General features: G+C 42.4%; 1 protein-coding gene across 4 annotated transcripts in view; it reads left to right on the top strand.

The window, feature by feature from the left end:
* The first annotated feature begins 792 nt into the window (after positions 1-792).
* OXR1 (oxidation resistance 1) overlaps positions 793-23,347 on the top strand; it is a 198,270-nt gene continuing 175,715 nt past the window's right edge. For 3 of the 4 annotated variants that reach the window (XM_081874127.1, XM_081874129.1, XM_081874126.1), the window contains exons 1-2: positions 793-879; positions 21,464-21,508. In XM_081874127.1, the coding sequence (XP_081730253.1) occupies positions 863-879; positions 21,464-21,508 (62 nt within the window). In that variant the 5' untranslated portion in view covers positions 793-862. The remainder of the gene's footprint in view (positions 880-21,463; positions 21,509-23,347) is intronic. The other variant, XM_081874128.1, reaches the window with a different exon arrangement.

The raw sequence follows: 23,347 nt of genomic DNA, 5'->3' as shown, positions 1-23,347 counted from the left end.
ACATCTACATGGTATTCTAAAGTGGGGAACTCGTGGTGGGAATAAGCCGATTTTAGGGGAATGGAAAATAATGTTTTTTTTTTAAAAAAAAAAAATTGGGTTAAGGATAACAAGTCTGAATTGAGGAGAAGAACTTGTTGAGATCATTTGAGAGATTTGGAATACAAGGGGGGGAGGGAAGGGGAAGTCCTGAAAGGATGTAATTGGAAAAAGATTTGAAATTGGATGTTTTATTAATTTGTAATTAATTGGAAAACTTTAATAAATATTATTCAGAAAAGCTATCAATGGGCATCCAAAAAAGGATAGCAAAGGGGCCTTCCTAATGCCAACAGGCATGCAGTTCCAGTGGTCCGGTGTTGCCACACTAAAGGAATAACTCCTTGGAAATGTGGAATGAACATTGGGTGGCGCTTGTAGAAATCCAAGCTCCACAGATTGAAGTGATTGAATAGGCATGTATGGCTGGGCTAACACTAGAAACCTTGTTCTTACATTCATGGGTGTTAATTTTTTGGGCATCCATTGGATAAAATGTTTGGCACTCACTGTTTACCTTATTATCTTCAACCTCATTAGTCCACATTACCATTTTATTCTCCTTAACCTTATGCTCCATCAGTTTATATGGCTGGAAATGTTTTGCATGTTTTTGTAGAAATGCCTGGTGGGCAGTGTGACCTTACTCCTCAAGTTCATGTAAACCATGTTTACTGGAAAATATTTATTCAAGGTGGTAGGTAATGCCAGCTTATCTGCTTAACCTGAAATTTTCATGTTTTTCTCTCCCAACCAGGCCACCAAGAACAAGACAGGTTTGACCGCAGATTCCTCATAAATGTGAAGCAAAACACCTGACATTATGTTTAGCACTAAAAGGTGAGTATCTGTTTTTTCTCACCTTCCTCTGTCTTTTTTAATCCATCCAGACAACATACAGCGAATGCGTTTGTTCAGGAGAGCTTGATGTGGAGCATATGAACTGCATTGCAAGGACTGCATTGCAATTGTTGTTTGCCTTTAATTTGGGGGGGGGTGAAAGAGCGCCCACTTACTTAGTCGCCGGAATGAACTGGGCTGCTTAAGAGTTAAAGTCAAACACTCAAAAAACTCTTGACAGTTTTTAAAGTGATCACCTGCAGCCCTTGAGAAATCAAAGCCCCCCTTTCCTTTTCTGCTCTTCCTCCTCTCTGCTGGTTCTCTCCCTTCCCCTAGGGGGAAAGTTGATAGGTAACAGGCAGGTGACCAGGTGGGAGAGCCCCTCTGTAGTAGCATATGTACACCTTGCACCACTGGCAAAGCGTATGCACCTGCTGCCTGGGGCGGGCACTCAAGGCACGTCCCCTCAGAGGGCAGGGCACAGAGGGAGCCCGCTGCAGCTCACTGCAGCCCAGCAGAGCGATGGTAGTTCTCTGCCGCTGACTCTTCACTCCTTCCCCAGGCAGTGGCGTAGCGTGGTTTGTCAGCACCCGGGGCAAGGCAAGTAATTTGCGCCCCCTAACCCGTGAGCCAGGTAGGGGCAGAGAGCTGCGACTGCGAGCACACCCCCCCCCAGATGTTGCGCCCGGTGCGGCCGGCCCCCCTGCACCCCCCACGCTACGCCACTGTCCCCAGGTCAGACTTGACCTGGGAGCAGAGTTGCAGTGTGTGATGGCCTGGGACTCGGGCTTGGACTCGGAGCCGGAGGAGTCTCAGTCCGCACCAGATCTTCTGCCTCAGGCGGCATCTGAACTGAGTCTGGAGCCTGATTCTGAAGAGCCCCAGTCTGCACAGCTTCCCCTGCAACAAGCACCAGCTGGGCCAAGTCAGGGGCCTGAGCCTGCCCTGGCTCCAGATGCGGGGATTATCTCGTTGCCCTCTGCTGGGCAATCACGTACAGCTGCTCCACTACCAGTTTGGTTAGGAGAGGCTGAGGCGGCCTCTGGGTCTAGTAACCCACCGACATCTCCCGAGCTGCAGAGACTCAGGTCTAAGAGAAGCAGAGACCTGAGTACTCGCAGGAGGAGTGCTCGCCTTCGGGTGAGTCAGGGAGGTGAGTCACCGGGGGATTAGGACTGGCCGTTACCCCATCAGAGATAAAAGGCTGCCAGACCCAACCCCAGGTTGCGGGAGCAACATTGCTGCTTGCTGGAACCTGCCAGAGACCTTGTGCCTAACCTAGCCGGGTTACCTGCCTTGGCCCTGTTGGACTGACTCCTCGCGGAATCCTTGGATTCAGGACCGGATGTGGACCGTGTGGCTCAGGTTAACCCCCAGGCCCAGCACACAGTGGAACTGCGGTTTAGTGCCAGGAAGCTGCCTTGACAGCTCCTGCATGTGTTCCGCCCAGCCCAGCCGAGAAGAGAGGCTCTGCTGCCAACTCTCCTCCACTCTGATTGTGGCACCTGACCATAGAGCCCATGGTCCCTGGCAGGGAATAACGTTCAGAGCCCAAGGCCTCTCCTCAATATGTGCCATTTTCTTCCAAGCCTCATAAGGACTTCCCCTTGTTGTTGGCAGCCAGTGCCATCCCTTGGACAGGTTGTAAGAAGGCAGGCAGGTGGGAGGTGACCTGAGGACAGACTTAAGGTTGCCCTAGTAGACCATCTTTCACGTTCCCGATGGAAAATGCCATTTTAAGTAGAGCAAAATTAAATTGCTCTATAAAGAGAATTAAAAGTTTGGGTTTGCTCTCACAGGAAATCTGAAAGTGTTCTAATATCATAGTGGCATTTACAATGTGAACGGGCTCTGCGTATCTCATCGCAATCCCATTTTCAAGCGTAAAACTTGTTCCCTACTGGCTGGGTTGGCAGGCAAAACACTGTGGTATGAAGCGTTTTACCTGCTGACTACAGGTTTGCATTTAGTGAATCATCTCTGCCTGCTGAGACCCGAGAAACTTTGAGAATAACTTTGTCATACTTTGAGGTCATAATCAAGGAAAATAGCTGGTTATAGATAACAAATACATGCAAACAAGCTGTAACAAAAAATAGGTGATGCGCCTATTTTTTGAGATTTGTTTCTTTGTTAAACTCATAGCTTTAGGACAGGTTTAAATGGCCCATGTTCAGAATACAGATCTTGACTTAATAAGCTAATATATGTATAAGCCTTATGACCATTCTGTCGGTGCACCATCACCTCTTCCCTCCTTTCTTAGTGATTAACCCAGGAAGTTCACAGGCCCACAGGAGGGCTTGTGGGAGTGGTTGGGATACCAAAGAAGGATGTCAAAAAACACCAGAGTGATCAGTTCTGGTGCTTTTTTAAAGAAAAGTGTAGACTTACAGCAAATCAGCCTGCCAGTTCTCCTAGCCTTTGTGGAATGGGCACTGCAGCAAGGAGATGGCTTGTCCATGTTCAGGCAAACAGGCTTACATTCTTTATATACAACACAGCATATGTCACTTTTTCTAGGACTTCCCATCGCTTCACCTGCCCACATAAGGGCATAGGTGGCGAATACCCAAGTTTTACAGATAACTCTCCTTTCTGGGCTTGCACCCCAGCATGCCAAGCCCACAGATAAGGATAACATCAAAGCATGCCAATTACCTTATCTCAAAGCTAATAGAGTGGCCGGATGGTCAGGGTATAAATGATAAATTTTTTATTATTAATTATTATTAAAGAAAGTGAATCTGAACATATATGAGCCAATTGCTACAACAAATACCAGTTAATTGTGGGGTTTGGTTTGACTACCAAGATGGCATTAGCAGAGCTTCTGGAGCAGTCCACCTTTGGTTCAACACATCTTCAATGGACCATAGTTTCCCCTGCAAAGAAACAATGCATACCAGAATAAGAACAAGTCAGGGACTTAAACCAGCTTCAAACCCTGCTTTTATATCCTAGATTTCTCCACACTGGTAACCATAGCTTCCTGCTCTTGGATGTGACTTTACTACATTTAATTGAAACTAAAATAAAGAAACTGGAGATCAAGATTTTCAGCAGTTTGATTTGGGGTGCAATTCCTATAAACTGAGGATTCCATGCTTAAATTTGTCTCATTGAGATGAATGAGACTGAATCATGCTTTATTTGTGGTCCTCTGTCAAACTCTGGCTGCCTTGTGCTCTGCATGACTTTTTTTTTATCCTAGTCCCACCTTTTGCTTCCAGTTCATGTTTCCCCTCCTCGGTTGGAATTTCCCACCTCTTGAAAGGCAATTAACACAATAAGAATAGCAGGTAACTATTTTCTCGTGTTTTGTGCAGCATTGTCCTCCTTCCTGTCCGTTATTATATGTTTAGGATGCCTTACATGTTGGCTTGTTTCTAATTTCTTTTGCTGTGCGCAAGTGGCAAATTCCATGCGCGATGGAGCAAACTTGCTTTCTGCTGCTTTGGAGGGCCGGATGCGAACCAGTGGATTCAAATTACAAGAAGGGAGATTCTGGTGAAACATCAGGAATAGCTTTCTGACAGTAAGAACTGCTCATCAGTAGAGTGGACTATCTCAGAAGGTGGTAAACTCTCCTTCACTTAAAGTTTTGGATAGTCATCTGTCAGGGATTATTTGGCTGAGATTTCTTTAGCTTGGGTTTGAATAGGAAGCTATTGCCATCACCTTCACAATTTCTTTAAAAAGTTTCAAAGAAGTGGAAAGAGGTATTTAGGAATGAAAAGCAGCTGCATTCAAAAGTGACCTAGAAATGAAGGCTTGTTGACAACTAATTTTATTTAGGGTAGACCCAATGAAATTAATAGACCTAAGTTAGTCATGGCTATTCATTGGATGCCTATATTTAACACAGGTCTAGATTACTTATTTATGATATACTATAACTGGCTCAATTATTTCTCTCTCAAAAGTTTTGCATGTTCTGTTTCTTTCTGTGTTTTTTGTTATATATTGCTGAAATCTATTTCTGGAATGAACTGGCAGTGCAATAGCTGATTAAAGCAGAATGATTTTCATTTTATTCCCGTATCTTGTGCATGGAACTTAGTGGTATTTTCTTACTTTTTAGCACACAAATTGAATGATATTATAATATGTGAGCAACAGGGCTTGCGCTTCAGTTGGTCTATTCTGGGTGGCAAGTATATGTGACGATTGCAACAGACAGGCTGTTTTGGTTTTTTTTTGTAAATGTTAATTCACACATTTATCTATAGAATGGCTTCTTGTCTAGGATGGTCTCTTGCAGATCATTGACATGCTGTGTTCTTTTGCAAGTGCAAGCATCAACTGTTTAAACATTGGTTTTTATTTAAAGATTGTCCAACAGTGACAAGAGGGAGGCTAGTTCTGCTGTTCAGTGCAGATGTCATGAATCCTTTTGTGCTTTTGGGCTCAGGCACAGGATGGCAGACTCTGGACAGAGATGAGAAGGGATGGAAGTGTGGGGCTGGAACAGATGGAGCACAACTGGCTCCAAGGTTGGGGCAGGTGTTCCAGCTGCTGCCCCCTCTTCTGTGTGGATGAGGGCCCTGCCAGAGTCTTGGGGAGGCTGCCAAGCACAACCTGGGGTGGCTAAATGGAATTGAGAGAGGGAGACAGGCCCAGCACTCTCTCCCAGGACAAGGTAATGCTTCTATCTACATTTAGTATCAGCTTGCAGGTGAGACAGTCCTGCAGGAATATTCACATAAGTAAGGGCTGCACCCTGCCTCACCTTTAAAGCTTGCCAGGCAGGTGTGGAAACTTGTTTCAGCACCTTCTCAGCCCCCATACAGCCTTGAACTTCTTGTCACTGGGCTCATGAACCGAGCCAATACTCATCCTTGCTAACCTTTTGCATTGTGAAAGCTCCAAGGATGGATGATGATGATGATGATTTATACCCCTCTCATATGGGTAGTTCCCAACAGAAATAAAAGCACAATAAAACACCAAAAACTAAAGCCTCCCTAAACAGGGCTGCCTTCAGATGTCTTCTAAAAGTCTGATAGTTTTTTATTTCCTCGACATCTGATGGGAGGGCGTTCCACAGGGCAGGCACCACTACCAAGAAGGCCCTCTGCCTGGTTCTCTGTAACCTTACTTCTTGCAGGGAGGGAACCGCCCGAAGGCCCTCGGCACTGGACCTCAGTGTCCAGGTTGAATGATGGGGCTGGAGACGCTCCTTCAGGTATACTGGGCCAAGGCCATTTAGGGGGTTAAAAGGTCAGCACCAATACTTAATTGTGCTTGGAAACATACTGGGAGCCAATGCAGGTCTTTCAGGACCAGTGTTATATGGTCTCGGGGGCCATTCCCAGTCACCAGTATAGCTGCCACATTCTGGATTAGTTGTAGTATCGGGTCACCATCAAAGGTAGCCCCACATAGAGCGCATTGCAGTAGTCCAAGCGGGAGATAACCAGAGCATGCACCACTCTGGTGAGTGGATTAGCTCCTTTCTCCCTTCTGAGTCTGTACCATTACTCTGCTTTAGTAAAGATTGCTTACTTACGTACAAGTAAGAGCATCTGCTGTCATGTTTTGGGGCAGGAGTCAGGACGGCCAACTCTGTTCCAGGGATTAACGTTTGAATGCCAAGGATTGCCTCTTGACATTTTCTGCTGTGAACACGTAGACCACTCTCTTTACAATCACAAACGCAGACTTGCAAGTAGATGGGTGAAATAAAATGCAAGGAATCTTGCATGTCAGTTCTATTGAGATGTTATCACCTGTCACTCTGCTACCAACTTGCCCCAGGATGCAGAAATCAGGTTGCATTGTTTACTTATTCAATAAGGCATGCTTTAAGCAGGACAGAATCTCAAAGTATAAATGTGTTTTACACAGAATTTATTTTACAAAACCAACAGAGCACATGCCGACAAAGTCAGCCTCACTGATTTCATACAGTATATTGTAGAGAATCTTTTTGTGGTTATGGGAGGAGTGGAAGATTGCATGTGATTTAGCTTCAAGCCCATTATATGTATATATTTTAAGTCAGGCTCCACCAGAATAGAAGAGACAGTACAGAAATTGGGGTCTAGTTCTTGAGTATTTCATATGACATTTGTTAATTTTGTTAAAATAAGAAAACAAACAGGTAGAACCAAAATGAACAGAGAACTGATGTCAAAAGTCTTTCAAAAAGCAGAGCAAGAAAGGAGTCAATATATAACAAATTATTGTGTTCTGTAATAATTGTTTTGAATAAATGTGGTGCCCAAATGTAAAAAGCTTTTGTACAAAAGTTGTTCAGAACAGAAGAGAAGGTGTTTTACTATTAATCAGTAAGATAGCCCAATAATACAACACCTTATTAATAGTAAAACACCTTGCTTGTTTTAACTCCTTTGTTGTATGTTGCCTAGAGATGTTGACATTGGCAATTAAAGGAACAACCCTATAGCAAGATCTGACAAGATGAGTGAGCTAGGATCTAGCAGATCTCTGTCTGAGCCGGGGGACCCCAGCACAGCTGTGCAACGGTGTCTTAACTCCCTCATCCTCAACACAGGCAGAGATATGCCAGCATATCCCCACTGACAACCCCATCCTGTCTCAACAGGTAGCCAGCTGGGTGAGCTGAGCCCAGTGGATCTTAAACTGGCATAAGCTCTAAAAAAGTTATGTGCCCGGGACATGGTGGAAACATAACCAGAGAGGAGGGACTTAGCCTGGATCATAAGCCTGTTCAGCTCAGTCATGTGACCTGGCAATTTCAAAATCTTTCCCAGATCACCTCAGTTAATTTTTCTCAGCTAAAATGCAAGTTGTTTTTTTTGCCAAGTTAATGCATACTTTTCAGTTTTATTAATTATTGCTTGAACCCAACAGTTTGCTATCTACCTGTTTACAGATTTATTGTCAAAAATCTGTAATCGTAAAAGATTAATGTATGAAAACATTGGTTTTCATTAACCAAAAAAATCCCATACAATCTGATTGAGTATACAGTAGGAATATCTGTAGCTATAGGTGCATTTTTGTTCAGATTTACTTGCTAGGAATGCCGTTGCCAGCAGGTAAAATCAAAGATCTATTGCAATCCTATTCTTTCTACAAAACTTTATTATCATCAGCAGAAGCATTTTAAAAATGTGTTAATCCAACCATGTGAAGAAATCCCATTTGGACATAGAATGGTACTGTCAGTTATTTAGCCTACAGTGCAAAATGGGTATGGTGCTTTTATCAGACACCATGAAATGCTAACAAATGACTCTTGCCATATGTTGCCTTTTTATGGCAGTACAATATTTATATGTAACATGGCTATAAATCTCACAATTTGAGGGTACTTCAAGTTAAACGCTGTTGCCATTTCAGTTCCAGGGAGATACGGCTCTGTCTATTTTCTGGTGGGGAGTCTTAAGTACAATTTGGTATGTGTTGTGTGTCTATTTTTAATGGCACTTTCCATTAGAGTTTTAATTAAGCACACGTCGCTGCATGCAGAGAGGTAATCAAAGGCTCCCAGGATAGAAAATTTAATTCTGCTCCAGATGTACTGAAGAATGATTTCTTGATAACGCCCAGATGAATTTCAGATAAAGGATATCTCTTTATGAAAATATTGCCAGCTTGGAAAAAAATACTTACTCTATAAATGGGTATTTTCCATAGTTAGTATGCAGGAATTGCTTCCCTGCTGTTTCTTGTGCATATATGGGAGTGGAAAGAAGGGAGCAAAATGGTTATATATACTAGCTATCGGGTCCTGTAAGAATGTGGAGTGTTTTGTTGCTTCACTCCTGAAGCCTTCAGAAAGTATCCAGGGACAGCACCACATTATATCTCTACATCTGCCCCGGGTTTGTGGAATAGCCTTCCTTTAAAGATATGGCAGGCACCCACTTTCTAGAGACAACTGAAAACATTTTTGTTCTAATAAGCTTTCTCAGATGGATTAATGAGTCTTTACCATGAGTGTCTATTTTGTATTGTTTTAGTTTTGTTTTAAATTTAGTTGCTGTAGTTCTTGTGTGTGCATATGTAACTGGGGATTTTGCAGTTTTTTTATTTATTTTGTATTGCCTTGAAATAATTGTGTAGAAGTTGATTAAAACAACAACAACAACTCCCCCCTCCTCCTCCTCCTCCTCCTCCTCCTCCTCCTCCTCCTCCTCCTTCTTCTTCTTCTTCTTCTTCTTCTGTTGATCAGGAGTGGGGAAACTTTTTTTTTTTAAAGATATTTATTAAAGTTTTTAAATATAAATGCACAAATAATAAACAATCTTACTTCTGTCACAAACATAGTTTCATCACTTCTTTGGACTCCCTCACGTCTCCCGCTCCCATTTACATCGTTAAAAGTTTTTTCCAAACAAATTATCAACTTCTTTACAAATCTCATGTCCAGTCATTCAAATATAATCTAGCAATTCTTCCAAAAAGTTTTATATTTTCTTTAGTCTCACTTATCATCAAATTTAAATCTAATTTAGTGGTGGCCAATTTTTTATAATCTAGCATCCTTCTTAACATTCAGCCAAATTACAATGTTTTTGTAGATACATCTTAAATTTCTTCCAGTCTTCCTCCATCTTCTCTTCTCCCAGGTCTCGGATTCTGCCAGTCATCTCGGCCAGTTGCATATAGTCCATCAGCTGCATCTGCCACTCTTCCAGTGTGGGTAGATCTTGAGTTTTCCAGTTTTTTGCGATGAGTATCCTTGCTGCCGTTGTTGCATACATAAAGAATGTTCGGTCCTTCTTTAGCACCTTCTGGCCGACAATACCCAGGAGGAAGGCCTCTGGTTTCTTAGTGAAGGTATACTTAAATACCTTTTTCAGCTCATTATATATCATTTCCCAGAAGGCCTTCACCTTAGGGCATGTCCACCAGAGGTGAAAGAATGTTCCTTCATTTTCTTTACATTTCCAACATTTATTGTCAGACGAATGGTATATTTTGGCAAGTTTAACTGGGGTCATGTACCATCTATATATCATTTTCATTATATTTTCCTTCAGAGCATTACATGCGGTGAAGTTCAGCCCAGTGGTCCACAACCTTTCCCAATCCTCAAACATAATGTTATGCCCAATGTCCTGCGCCCACTTTATCATAGCCGATTTAACCATTTCGTCTTGTGTATTCCATTTTAACAGCAAGTTATACATTCTAGATAGTACCTTAGTCTTTGGTTCTAACAATTCTGTTTCTAACTTCGATTTCTCCACCTGGAACCCTAACTTTTTGTCATTTTTAAAAACTTCTTTAATCTGAGCGTAATGTAACCAGTCTCGCACCTTATCCTTCATTTTCTCCAAACTCTGCAATTTCCAATTGTCTCCATCTTTTTCCAATATTTCCCAATATTTTGGCCATTTGGCCTCCATACTGGGTCTTTTTCGGGCCTTAGCTTCCAGAGGTGAAAGCCACCTTGGAGTAGGAGTGGGGAAACTTTTGTCCTCCCAGATATTGTTGAACTACAACTCCCATCATCCCCAAGCATTAGTAATTCTTGCTGGGGCTGATGGGAGTTTTAGTTAGCAACATTGGGAGGGCCAAAGGTTCCTCGCCCCAATTCTGTTCAAAGGGTAATAAAGCCAATGAGCTAGTCCATCAGGATAAGGCACTGAGGAGGTCTGTATTTATATTTATTACTTAGAATATTAATATACCACATTTCCAAAAAAGCTTCAAGAGAAGGTGGCATAACAAAAACACAATTTACAAGCCGACCATCTAATATTAGACAATATAACAATGGAAGACAAATGACAATTGCGATAAGCGAAAGCCTGATGTAAGTGGTGTGCTTTACAATTCTTTCTAAACTATCAAGAAGATAGCTTTCCTTTTTAGGAATGATGCTCCACAAACTTAGGGCAGTTGAAAAAGCAGCTTGGTTCCTAGGCACTACCACCCAAACTTGCCACAAAAAAAAAAAAAAGGCACAGGCCATAAAGCCTGCTCACTCATCCTCACCTGATGTTGGATTATACAAGGAGGCAGTCCTGAAAGTCATGCTAGGCTTTAAAGATGAGAAACAGGACCTTGAATGAGTCCAGAAGAAATGGCTCAATGCAGGTCAAACATTCACTGCTAGGATGGTGGCATGCAGGATTCTGCACCTGTTGAAGTTCCTGTGTTGCCTTCATGAACAGCCTTGTGCAGAGTGTGTTGCAGAAGGAGCCTAGAAGCTGTGGATCAGGTCTGATCTGTGTCTACAGGAGGGGAACGTTTCCTTAGTAAACAAACCAGCAGAACGTTGGGTTTCCAAGCCTCTAGTTTTAGTGTAATTCACCACTTTTGCTGAAAGAAATAATTGACAGGACAGCTTGTAAGCCACAAACAATCCCTGCTTCAAAAATGCATCAGCTTTTTAAATCTCATTAGGCCACTAGAAAGATAAAAGTGTGCAAGCAGATGTTCGCTGCCACAATAGCTGAAGTAATTAGCAACTTAGGATCTTTATTAGGAAAATGGAAAATGGTGGCTTTGGAAGTTGCATTAATCTTTCTGTATTGGTTTCCAGTGAATTTTGAACTCTTTAAAAATAAAGAAAGCTAATGCTGTCTTAGATGGCAAGTAATATAATAATAGTAGTAGTAGTAGTAGTAGTTTTATTATTTATACCCTGCCCATCTGACTGGGTTGCCCCAGCCACTTTAGGTGGCTTACAACATAATAAAAGCACAACAAACGTCAAACATTAAATTCAGGACTGCTTTCAGATGCAAAACAATTACTTCAACCTAAAGTGATTGGTTTGAAATAGTATACAGGCAGCGTGAAACTGTCCTTGGTGCTGAAATTAGTGTTTGTGGAATAAAAAGAGATTGAGTAGGTGCAGGGGAGGAAAAAGCCATGAAACAGAATCAAAAGTCATGTCACCTCAACGTGACTAACTGTCAAACCTAGATGAGTTTTGTTATGAAACTTTCTACTTTAATACCACAAAAAACTTTTTTTTAAAAAAAATAAAAAATACTAACAAATTTAAAGCTAGAATACTGTGAGGAAAGAGTGAAGTGCATTCTCTTCTGTCATTTAAAACAAAGAGAATTCTTGACTTGTACTAATAATGTTGTGTTTGAGTATGTGTGGCACTGTACAGAATGAAAGGTATGTACTGCTTTTATGGTAGGTCATATCTTATTGTATATATTGCTGTACACTGTATGGATTGGTGGTAGATAGGTACGTTAATAAACAAATAAATACATGAGACAGGAGCATAATTTAAAACACCGAAAGTAATCCCTTTGGCCTCTGACAAACATGCATGCTCTTAAATGAGCTCTTAATGTCAAAATAAGTACTTGGCCAATAATAATTGCTGTAATTCCTGGGGGGAAATTACTTTTTGTGTGGTATAATGGCAACATTCACTTGCTAGGTTCTGCATTGACTACACTGAATTTAGGATGGGTGACAAAGGATGTGGTGAGAGATTCTGCTGTAGCTCTTCTGGGAGGGCTATTATGATGAGATGGCAAAAGTATAATAAAATTTAAGAGAGAGGTACTCTCCTGGGTGATTTAGATGATTCCCCCCCCCTAGTAATCATATGGTCTAAAGTTTCTGTGTCCTTTTTAACAGCTGCTGCACATTGTTAAATGAGTTTGACCTGCCATGGGAAAATTGCATTTCCTCTTTGCTGTTTCTTTGCAGGCAGATGGGTCTGCTGCTAGTAATGTTGTTTTGCCATAAAGCCATTAATCCTCCCACATCCCTGCCAAAAGATTAGTCACTCATACCTCAAAAGTGATTCTCAACTCCGTAATTGCACAAGTTTTGGGAACAAAGTTTAAACAGGATACAAATATGAATGACCAGATAATCAGCAAATTGCATAAGCTATCAAAGCATTTTAAGGGGACAGTGTGGTAAGATTGACACGATGACATCCTGCCCAAATATAAAGTCCCAGAAAAGGGTTAAGCAGCCAGGAGAAAGCAAGGGTTCCAAAGCAAACATGTATATGCATCTTTTTAGATTCTACCAGCCCCATAAGAATAGAATTGCTTTGCAGAATCAGATCAAGATAATGCAATTGCACATTTTTGTTTCCAGAAACATATTCCATAAGCCAGACTTTCAGATGCTTTCACACAGGAATGAAAACATCAGCCTTGTGAGAAAAGCTACAGCAGCCGATTCTGTAAGGGGCAAGGCAAAGCAGTCCACTGGAGAAATATGTGGAAAATGTGAAAGTGATATCCATTCCCTGTTATTTTCTCCAGCTTCTGGAATTCCACAGTATAACCCTTAATCTACCTAGATCTAATCTTGCCTAGGTCTAATCTTTTTATTAAGTTGTCTAAACTGGAGCCCATCACCACTCTTCTCCAGTTATTCATACATTTCTTCTTGCTTGCCGTTCACTCATTTATAATTTTAGTTGTATGCCACTTTTACACACACACACACACACACACACACACACACACACAAAATCATGCTCAAAGTGGCTTACAACAAAGAAAACAGGGATGCGTTTCAAAAACAAAACAGTGCAAAAAAACCATTTCGTAATAACACAGCAAAACAATAGCAAATATAATAACAAAAAAATAAATCAGTGCTATAAATATAAAAACATTACATTAACAACTTTACAACTCCTGGTGATAGAGAAATAACAGGGTCTGAGAAACATTTCCCGTGCTGTTGCTCACAGCCTGTCTCCTGCAGCAGTTTGCAAGCCTTCCATAAGGAAGGGGTGGGGTAGCTAAATACACCCCTCCTATGATGTCCCCAACCTACCACCAATCATTAGGTGACACCCAATTTCTAATATCTTGAGAGTGGGAGAAGCAAAGCTCCTGCCATGGGGCACAAAAGAGGAAACAGCATAGCTGCCTTGAGTCACCTTGGGTCCTTTGCAGTTCCAGGGCTTACCTGCCCCTTTGGTTTTTGGCTAGTACTGGCTGTTAGGAAGTAGGACTTGGCTTGAGCTGGGGAGTTCTCATATTTTGAGGAAAGGGAGACATACTTTCTCTCTCTTCCACTTGCTTTATATATTCCTGATTTTACCAACTCTCTGCCATCATGCCTTTCCCTGTGTTTTGAGTGAATCTCCATATGCGTTAATCATATATAGGTAGAGTAAAGGTAAAGGTAAAGGGACCCCTGACCATTAGGTCCAGTGGTGGCCGACTCTGGGGTTGCGGCGCTCACCTCGCTTTGTTGGCCGAGGAAGCCGGCGTACAGCTTCCAGGTCATGTGGCCAGCATGACTAAGCCGCTTCTGGCGAACCAGAGCAGCGCATGGAAACGCCGTTTACCTTCCCGCTGGAACGGTACCTATTTATCTACTTGCACTTTGAGGTGCTTTCAAACTGCTAGGTTGGCAGGAGCAGGGACCGAGCAACGGGAGCTCACCCCATCGCGGGGATTTGAACCGCCGACCTTCTGATCGGCAAGCCCTAGACTCTGTAGTTTAACCCACAGCACCACCCGCTGTGTGAGGTGTGTATAGAGTATGATAGTGCTAAATGTTCTTTCTTCCCTGCCCATCATTGGCACCAAAACACCAGCTCAGACAAGAAATTATCTACGCTCCCCCCCCCCGAAACTTGACAATCCACAGAATCCTTCTTTTGGTGTGTGTGTCTTTGGTCGGGGGGGGGGGGGATTGGGGCAGCTTTTCATATCTTTTGGCCCTGTTAGGAGCTGAATGTTGCAACACAATATTGAGTGGAAGACTTTAGAGGTGCCTTCACATAAGTCATGTAAACAGGAAGTATGGTAAAGCTATTATTACAGAAAGGTAACAAGATCTGTCCTCTTACTCTCACACATAGGATGTATCGGTTACATTCAGCTAAGTCTTCACTTGTATTAGAGAGCTTTATAAATGTATCTGCCTATTGCTCTTGACGATTAATGAACTGAAATATTACAGCTATGACTAAGCAGTTCTCCCATGTGGTGGTGTTGTTGTTATTCAAACTTTTAGCCTGAGTTATTTGGCAAGCCTAGAGCACAGTACAATACAAATCAGAAGCAAATTCTATAATCTATATCAGGTTCTAGGATATTATGGTAAAAGAACTTAACAGAGTCAGCAGAGAATTAAATTTCTAGCTGTAGTCCAGTGCGCACACACAGACTAGCATTGCCAGTTAACCAGTGAAGTGTAATAGTTAGGACACCTGGGTTCAAATCTGCATCAAGCCATAAAATTTATTGGCTGCCTTGAAGCACTCATTCTTTCTCTGGCTGACCTATGTCAAAGGATAAGAGAAAACTGAGAAGCTTCTATACATTCCTTTGAAGAATATAAATGGGAGAAGTAAGCAAAAGGGTGCAAAGCAGTACTTAAAATGAAATTGAATATGCCATCGGTAAGTTCAATGAATTCTGTTTTTGATGTATCATATTCTTTCTGTGCCTGTTGTCTTGTGCTGGTCCCAATAAGGAGAGTGTAATTCATGATGGAGCAAGGCAAACACCATGGATAGCTTTGTCTGAGCAAATTGCTCCAACAAAAATTGATTGAGGCCTTTAGGAACCTGTCTCTTGCCCAGCCTTCCCCATTCCTTCCACACCTTGTTGAACTCTTAACTCCCATAAACCCCAGCCAGTAGGGACAATGGGAATTGTAGTCTAATAACATCTGGATGGCCTGAGGTTGTTGAAGGCTGTTCACCTGTTCAGCCTACCTGTCTTAAATCCCAACCCCTTGCTTAAAGAAGACTTTAAGAGGGCCAGAAGCCTGGCCTGGGCACAGGGGTTTTCTTTCTCTATTTTGGGGTCTCCTGACAGGCATGCTGTTCGGCAGGCATGGTAGTGAAGGAGCCACTTGGCTCCTCAAGCTCAAGGTAGGTTTCTCATGGGGACCTGGGTTTGGTGGGCTTTGGTTTGGTGGCCTCACAGTTTTAGGAGCCTGACCCACCACTACAGCCAGTGTCATAGCAGCCTTAGATCCAGCCAGGCTGTTGTCTTCTTCTGACTCTGAGCTTGAGGTTTGGGCCATGGCAGTTACAGTAGGACCAAAACGATTGCCTTCTAAAAAAACTTACGGATAGTAATAGCAATTTCCTGTGCAGTGTTGGGAAGGCTTATGTAATGAGTTAAGAACCTCTTTGGGGCAGAACACAAATTACTCCTGGTTGGAGCCTCCGGTGAGATTTGAGAGAAGATGGCAAGCGTTAAATTTTCTTTGTTGGACAGCTTTTCAATAAAATATAGGATTAAGGATTGTGCTTTATATATTACTGTCCTTTGCAAGAGAGGCTGATGGGTAAGAAGTTCACTCACTCCTAAAATGAGCAGAGTGATAATTCTAGGGATATATATATTGACAGAGCTGCCATCAAAAATACAGACAAATTGTTCCCTGCTTGCTAAGAAAGGTTGACTCCCTTGCCTTGAAACATTCCCTTCTGCATTTTCATTTATTGTTATCTTGGATAGCCTAGTAAAATCTAAGCCCTGAGTAAGTCCACCCCCCCCCCCCGCCCAGTATTTTTAGGCTTATAGAGGTTTGGTGGAAAAAGCAGATATCTGTGACATTCCAGATGGAAACTCAGCTACTTCACTAATCCAAAGATGGCCAAATTTTACACAGCTCAATATACATAAGAGATTGTCAGATGAAATATGTTTAACTTGCCTTGGGAGGCCTCTTTACCTTCATCACATGAAGACTGGGGAGCCAACTCCAGAAATAGGGTGATTACTAGGCTAGATAGACCACAGATTTATCATCAGGTTTTCTTTTTTTTATAATATTTTTATTAAGTTTATAAAGTACAGAAAAAAGAAATAAAGACGTAGAGAGAAAAATACAGTAAAGAGATTACAAATTTCCATAATCCTTTTTTCCATCTATTGGACTTCCCCACATCCTCCAAACCCTGCATTCTCTGTAATACAGAATATCAGCAATTTGTTAACTTATTTCCAAACTTGTTGTATCTTTCATTTTATCATGTTTCCTAATTTCCATGCTGTTGTAATTCAAATCTTATATGTTTTGACTTAAACATAATAAAGTTATTTCATTATTCCACCTTTAAATTCTTGTACCTTAATTTCCATTTCATTAGTTTACCAATGCTGAAGCAAAAATTTCTAAAAAGAGCATTTTTAAACATTCATACAACTTGTAATGTTTTTTCAAATAGTCTTTGAATTTTTTCCAATCCTCCTCGATTGTTTCTTCTCCCAAGTCTCGGATTCTGCCAGTCATTTCAGCCAGTTCCATATAGTCCATCAACTGCGTCTGCCATTCCTCCAGCGTGGGTAAATCTTGTGTCTTCCAATGCTTAGCAATCAGGATCCTTGCTGCTGTGGTAGCATACATAAAAAAAGTTCTATCTTTCTTAAGTACTCTCTGGTCCACAATGCCCAGAAGAAAGGCCTCTGGTTTCTTAGGTAAGGTATATCTAAGTACCTTTTTTAGTTCATTATGAATCATCTCCCAAAAGGCCTTCACTTTCGGGCAAGTCCACCAGAGATGAAAAAATGTCCCTTCCGCCTCTTTACATTTCCAACATTTGTTATCAGACAGGTGATATATCTTAGCAAGTTTAACTGGGGTCATGTACCACCGGTATATCATTTTCATAATATTTTCCTTCAAGGCACTGCATGCCGTAAATTTCATTCCGGTGTTCCATAACCTTTCCCAGTCTTCAAACATAATGTTGTGCCCCAAGTCCTGCGCCCATTTTATCATGGCGGATTTGACTGTCTCATCCTGTGTATTCCATTTAAGCAGCAAGTTATACATTCTCGAAAGTAGTTTATTTTTTGGCTCTAACAGTTCTGTCTCTAATTTCGATTTTTCCACCTGGAATCCAACCTTTTTATCCACTTTAAAAACCTCCTGGATTTGAGCATAGTGCAACCAATCTCGCACCTTGTTTTTCAATTTTTCCAAGCTCAGCAACCTCCAATTGTCTCCAATTTTTTCAATTATTTCCCAATATTTAGGCCAGTAGGCTTCCATGTTAAGTCTCTTACGTGCCTTGGCCTCCACCGGTGAGAGCCACCTCGGAGTCTTACTCTCCAATAAGTCTTTATATTTTGTCCAGACCATCAAAATTGCTCTTCTGACAATATGGTTTTTAAACAATTTGTGAACTTTAACCTTGTCATACCACAAATATGCATGCCACCCAAAAGCATTGTCAAACCCTTCCAGATCTAGGACATCAGTGTTTTCCAATAAAATCCAATCTTTCAACCAGCAGAAGGCTGCAGATTCATAATATAACCTCAAGTCTGGCAGGGCAAATCCCCCTCTTTCTTTCGCATCAGTTAGTATTTTAAACTTTATTCGGGGCTTTTTGCCCTGCCAAACAAACTTGGAAATATCCTTCTGCCACTTTCCAAAACATTCCACTTTGTCCACGATCTGTAGGGCCTGAAACAAAAATAACATTTTCGGCAATACATTCATCTTTATAGCTGCTATCCGGCCCAACAAGGAAAGTTTCAATCTTGACCATATTTCCAAGTCTCTTTTAATTTCTGACCAACATTTCTCATAGTTATCTTTAAACAAATTCAAATTTTTGGAGGTCAAGTACACCCCTAGATATTTTACTTTTTTAACCACATCATCAGGTTTTCTCACAATAAGAACATAAGATGAACTGCTGGACCAGGCCAATGGCCTATCCAGTCCAGCACCTGTTCTCACAAGAGCCAACCAGATGATGAAGAAGAAGAGTTTGGATTTGATATCCCGCTTTATCACTTCCCTAAGGAGTCTCAAAGCGGCTAACATTCTCCTTTCCCTTCCTTCCCCACAACAAACACTCTGTGAGGTGAGTGAGGCTGAGAGACCTCAGAGAAGTGTGACTGGCCCAAGGTCACCCAGCAGCTGCATGTGGAGGAGCGGAGACGCGAACCCGGTTCCCCAGATTACAAGTCTACTGCTTTTAACCAATACACCACACTGGCTCTGCTTGAAGGAAGCCTGTAAGATGGACATGAGCACAACAGCATTCTGCCAACCTGCACAAACAGATGCCATTAAGAGGCATGCTGCCTCTTAACAAAATATTTTCAGCATACTGTAAAAAGCTCTCTAAAAAGGCACATTGTCACGATCAGTGTTGCATTAATCTTGTAAGGTGCTAAGGAACTGGTACTGAGAATCAACACAGTAGCTGAACTCCCTGCATTCAAGGATCCACTGAAATCGCTAACAATCAGGACTTATTGAAGAGTAATCTGATAAGACATGAATGTGTTATAATTCACAATCTCTAAATGAATTGGGGGTGGGGGGGATGCTTCAAAGCTCATGCTGCTTGATGTTGATCTTTCTGCTTTGACATAAAATAGCTGTTATGGAGAATGTGTGTTGACTATCAGAAGTGGCTTGTGAGGGCGATTTGAATGAGAAAGGCAGCCGCGCTAATGGAATGAAGCTTTTTCAGTCATATCTGAATGAGGCAAACGTGCTTTGTGCAAGTGAACTTGGCTCACTGAAGCCAGGAATTTAAACACACAGGGGTTCTGGGCAGGCACAGTGAAGAGGTATTTATTTTGCCTTTAGAGTTAAGAGCTGTACTTTGCTTTATTCTTTATTCAAGATAACTGTTGGGGAATGATGATAACAAATGCATTTGGCTTCCTAAACTTACATGATTTGTGTACATGTGTCATGGAGGAGGTGGAACTTGTTCATTTTAAGCCAGATCTCTCTCTCTCTCTCTCTCTCTCTCTCTCTCTCTCTCTCTCGTTTACTGAAGATGAATTCGCACATGGAGGAAGTGAGAAGACAGTTCAGTCAGTCACCAGTTCAAAAGGAGAACTGGAGTCAAGTGTTGAAAATAGCTGCCAGGGGAAAGTAGCAAATCAGAGAAAGGCAAAAGGCACGGTCCAAACAGGCCAGTGGTTGGGCTCTGAGCCTGGTAAACATGGATCCAAGAAGCTGGAGGTGGAGAACATTGGAGACAGGTTGATGAATCAGATGCCAGATTAGGTGACTGGGATCAAGAAGGCCAGATGGTTAAGGATGGGTTTGTGGTCCAAGTTAAGGCTAAAGCTTATTTGGCACCTTTGTATATCCACAAGTTGCCCAGATAGATGCTTTGAGAGTTCTTAGATAGATAGGGCTGGCTGCCATTGGCAGGACACACTGAGGGACAGCAAGGCTCAGGCCAGCCAACCTCTCTCCCTATAAACTGTCCCTGTGGCACAAGGAGTAAAGCACCTGGGCCCTGCTGCCAGATTTTGTAGTAGGCACATGCATAGATGGGTGACAAGGGACAGGGCAAGTGTAGATGCAGGGCAGGAAGGGGGAAACACAGACATCTCTAAAAGATGCTTGGCTGAAGCAAAGATCTGGGTTAAGTCCAATCTTTTGCCTCCAGTTCCGCCTCCCAGGCTCTCCCCAAATTTCTCTGAACGTCTTCCTTTGCAGTTCTGTGTGTGCAAATGTCCTCCTTTGCAGTTGTATGTGTCTGCTGCTTTCGTGAATCAGTACAGCAGCCATGTGATTCCTCTCGTCTTGTGCGGCATGGAGTATCATGCAGTCTATCTGTCGTATATTCTATGTGCAAAGCCAGAACATGAATGAAGCCTCACCAAGTAGCCACACATGCCCTCAATGTTGCAGACCGTGACTAGCTCTGCCCTTGCACCTGCACATACCGCGCATGCATCTGCAGCAAGGGAGCCTTGTGTAAAATTCTGCCATGCACTCTGAAGCCTCGGTTGCTCAGGTTCCCAAATCACTTGGATGCCTTCATGCACAGCACCCTCCTTGCAGACATTTGCACTGTACACACAGGTGCCAGGGATGCGGGGAGGGTAATCAACATGTGCAATGGCAGGGCTGCGGCTACTCGTTGGTCTAATGTGTGGTTATGCATCTGAATGGGCCTGATGTCACTATCCTTGCAGTGCAGATACTTAAAGGGCAGCATAACAGTCTTTTAAAAGATCTGCTAAATATAACTTGGCATTTGGCCTTGTGTGTTGTGCACCATTTCCAGAGAAATAATGTGCTTAAAGCCGTGAGACTCTGCATGCATTGAATGGGGACTTTTATGACTAGCCAAAATCTATCTTCACTTTTTACTTGGCTTCTTCTAGACGCTTTCTGGATGAACTGCTGGGTCACAGACAAGGATGTGATGCAGATTGTGGCTTGGGGGACATTAGGAGTGGATTACAGCAGAATTCAGCTCTGGCAAGATTTTAAAGGCTAGTGTTTGGCAGTAGCTATTCTCTGTTCTCCAGAGCTGCTCTCTCTGCTACTTAAAGAGTGTCGGTAAAAATATAGAAATGAAAGCAAATAAAAACATTTGGAGGCATGGAACAGCTCTGAAATGGGCAGGCAAAAAGCAAAATAGGATTGTCATTTTCTGAGCAGCTCTGGTATGTTATTTGTTTGAAATTAGATCACAACATATAACAAAAGTGTCACACATATGTATATTAACTTTGGTATTTTTGAAGTAATCAGTTAAGAATGTTGTTGAAGCTTTACGCTTACGTTTTAATGGTCATGTTAAGAACATTTCTATGAACTATATTATTTCATAATTATTTGCATTTCCTGTGATCTATAGCAACTCTGTGCAAATTGCTCTTCCTTCCTTCTTGCCTCCATCTTTACTGTCCCATGAGGTAGAACGTTATTCTTGCTTTTGCAGATGGGAACTGAGACTGAGAGATAGTCACTCACCCGAGGCCACTCAGTGAGTATTAGATTCACTTTGCATGCATGCTGTGCATTCCGGGAAGCATTGAGCTGTGTTTGTTTAGGATCCATGGCTAAAACCATTGTTTCCGTAAACAAATAGGTTTTAGCTGATGGACTAAAGAGAGAATACAGCACCAGCAAAAGGCAGAGACCAGCATCACCAAAAGTGTGTGATCATATTCAATGTTTTGCTAAAAACAACAACAAGCACTTGTGGGTAGCCTAATAAGGAACTGGGGCAACTTCATGTGGGGAAAGGGCAAAACCTTTATGCCATGTCTGAGTCCCACCAAAATCACACGCACAGCTGCTATTATTTGCTATGACAGAGAAGTGGTTATTGCAACCAACAGCAGTTCCCCTCATGGGATAAATAGCAGCTGAGTGCTGGCATGGGGAGCATGGCCAGTCCAAGACATTTTGCTGCCTGAAGTGAACTGCCCCCCTGTGGCAATTCTTTATCCAGAACCTGACCAGATAAGCAGTGAAATCTTCCTTTGACGCTGATAATTGGGCAGTATCCTTCACCACCCTTGCGGGCAGCAGAGCTCACTTAAGGGGCACAAGGTAATGTGACACTCCCAGCTCTGCCCTCCAGCATCTTGCTGCTGCTCCCAGCTCTCTCTAGTCTCCCGTGTGAGGCAGCTGCTTCACTCTGCCTAACGGTAGGGCCGGTTGTGCCAGGATGTTGGGGATTTTTTACTAGGATTGCAGCACAGAGGGAAAGGGTGTGAAAACCTCCCTCCCTGCATCTCACAGCCCGAAACCTAATTTCCTCTTCCTCCACACCCAGTTGCTATTGGGGGACAAAAAGGTGTGGAGAACCTTTTGGCCTCCCCAGATGTTGCTGAACTACAACTCCCATCATCCCTGGCCATTGGCCATGTTTGTTGGAAATAATGGGAGTTGCAGTTTAGCAACAACTGGGGAGGCCAAAATGTCCCCACCCCTAAATTAAAGCAAACAAGAGACATTGAATGTGATCGCCAATATAACGCAATGTTTAGTTTGCCCTACTACGTCTCCAGTGAAAACAGCCTCTTTGCTGTTTTGTAGAAATTTATATTTCCCTATTGTTTACCTTGACTGACTTAACCCTTATGTTGCTTCTTGTATCCCCTCCACCATCAGTGTGTTTTCAACCTTTCAAAACTACAAATACATTATTACAAAAGTTAATGTTCGTGGTTTTTGTTGTTGTTGACTTTCTCCTCCCTGGTCTACACCAGGAAAGATAAAAGTAGTCAGCATGCGGCAACTTCCAGCCTTGCAACTATAAGCTCTGCATGAAATTGCATGTCATTAAGTTTGAATACAGATAGGTGTGACAACCTAATTGAGTGCAAGGAGGCTTAAAGAATGCCTTACTGTAGTGACTTATCGGCATAAGCAACAAGAGCAGCTTAACTGTTGGGGAGGACACCGAGAGTAGTTAATAATGCCTATCAGCTGCTTCTGCCTTGGGCTATAAGATAACTTAGAATGAAATAAAGTAGAACTCCCAGCTCTCCTCTCTTGAACTGCTGTGATTGGAGCCGCTGAAACAGAGCTAAGTCACTTCAGAGCTTCTTTTGCAGTTTGGCAGCAGGGGTGGTTTTCTGAAATGTGCCTTGAGTGGTTGTACCCCTTTCACAAATGCCTACATGATCATAAGCAACTCCTTTTATTTGGTATTGCTACTATTCACACAGGGGCACGGGTGGCACTGTGGTCTAAACCACAGAGCCTCTTGGGCTTGCCGATCAGAAGGTCGGCGGTTTGAATCCCTGCAACTGGGTGAGCTCCTGTTGCTCTGTCCCAGCTCCTGCCAACCTAGCAGTTCAAAAGCACACCA

Source organism: Podarcis erhardii, assembly GCF_964252035.2.
Source record: "Podarcis erhardii genome assembly, chromosome: 8".
NCBI classification, from domain to species: domain Eukaryota; kingdom Metazoa; phylum Chordata; class Lepidosauria; order Squamata; family Lacertidae; genus Podarcis; species Podarcis erhardii.
Note: the sequence above shows the minus strand (reverse complement) of the source record. Positions and strands in the feature narration are given on the sequence as shown.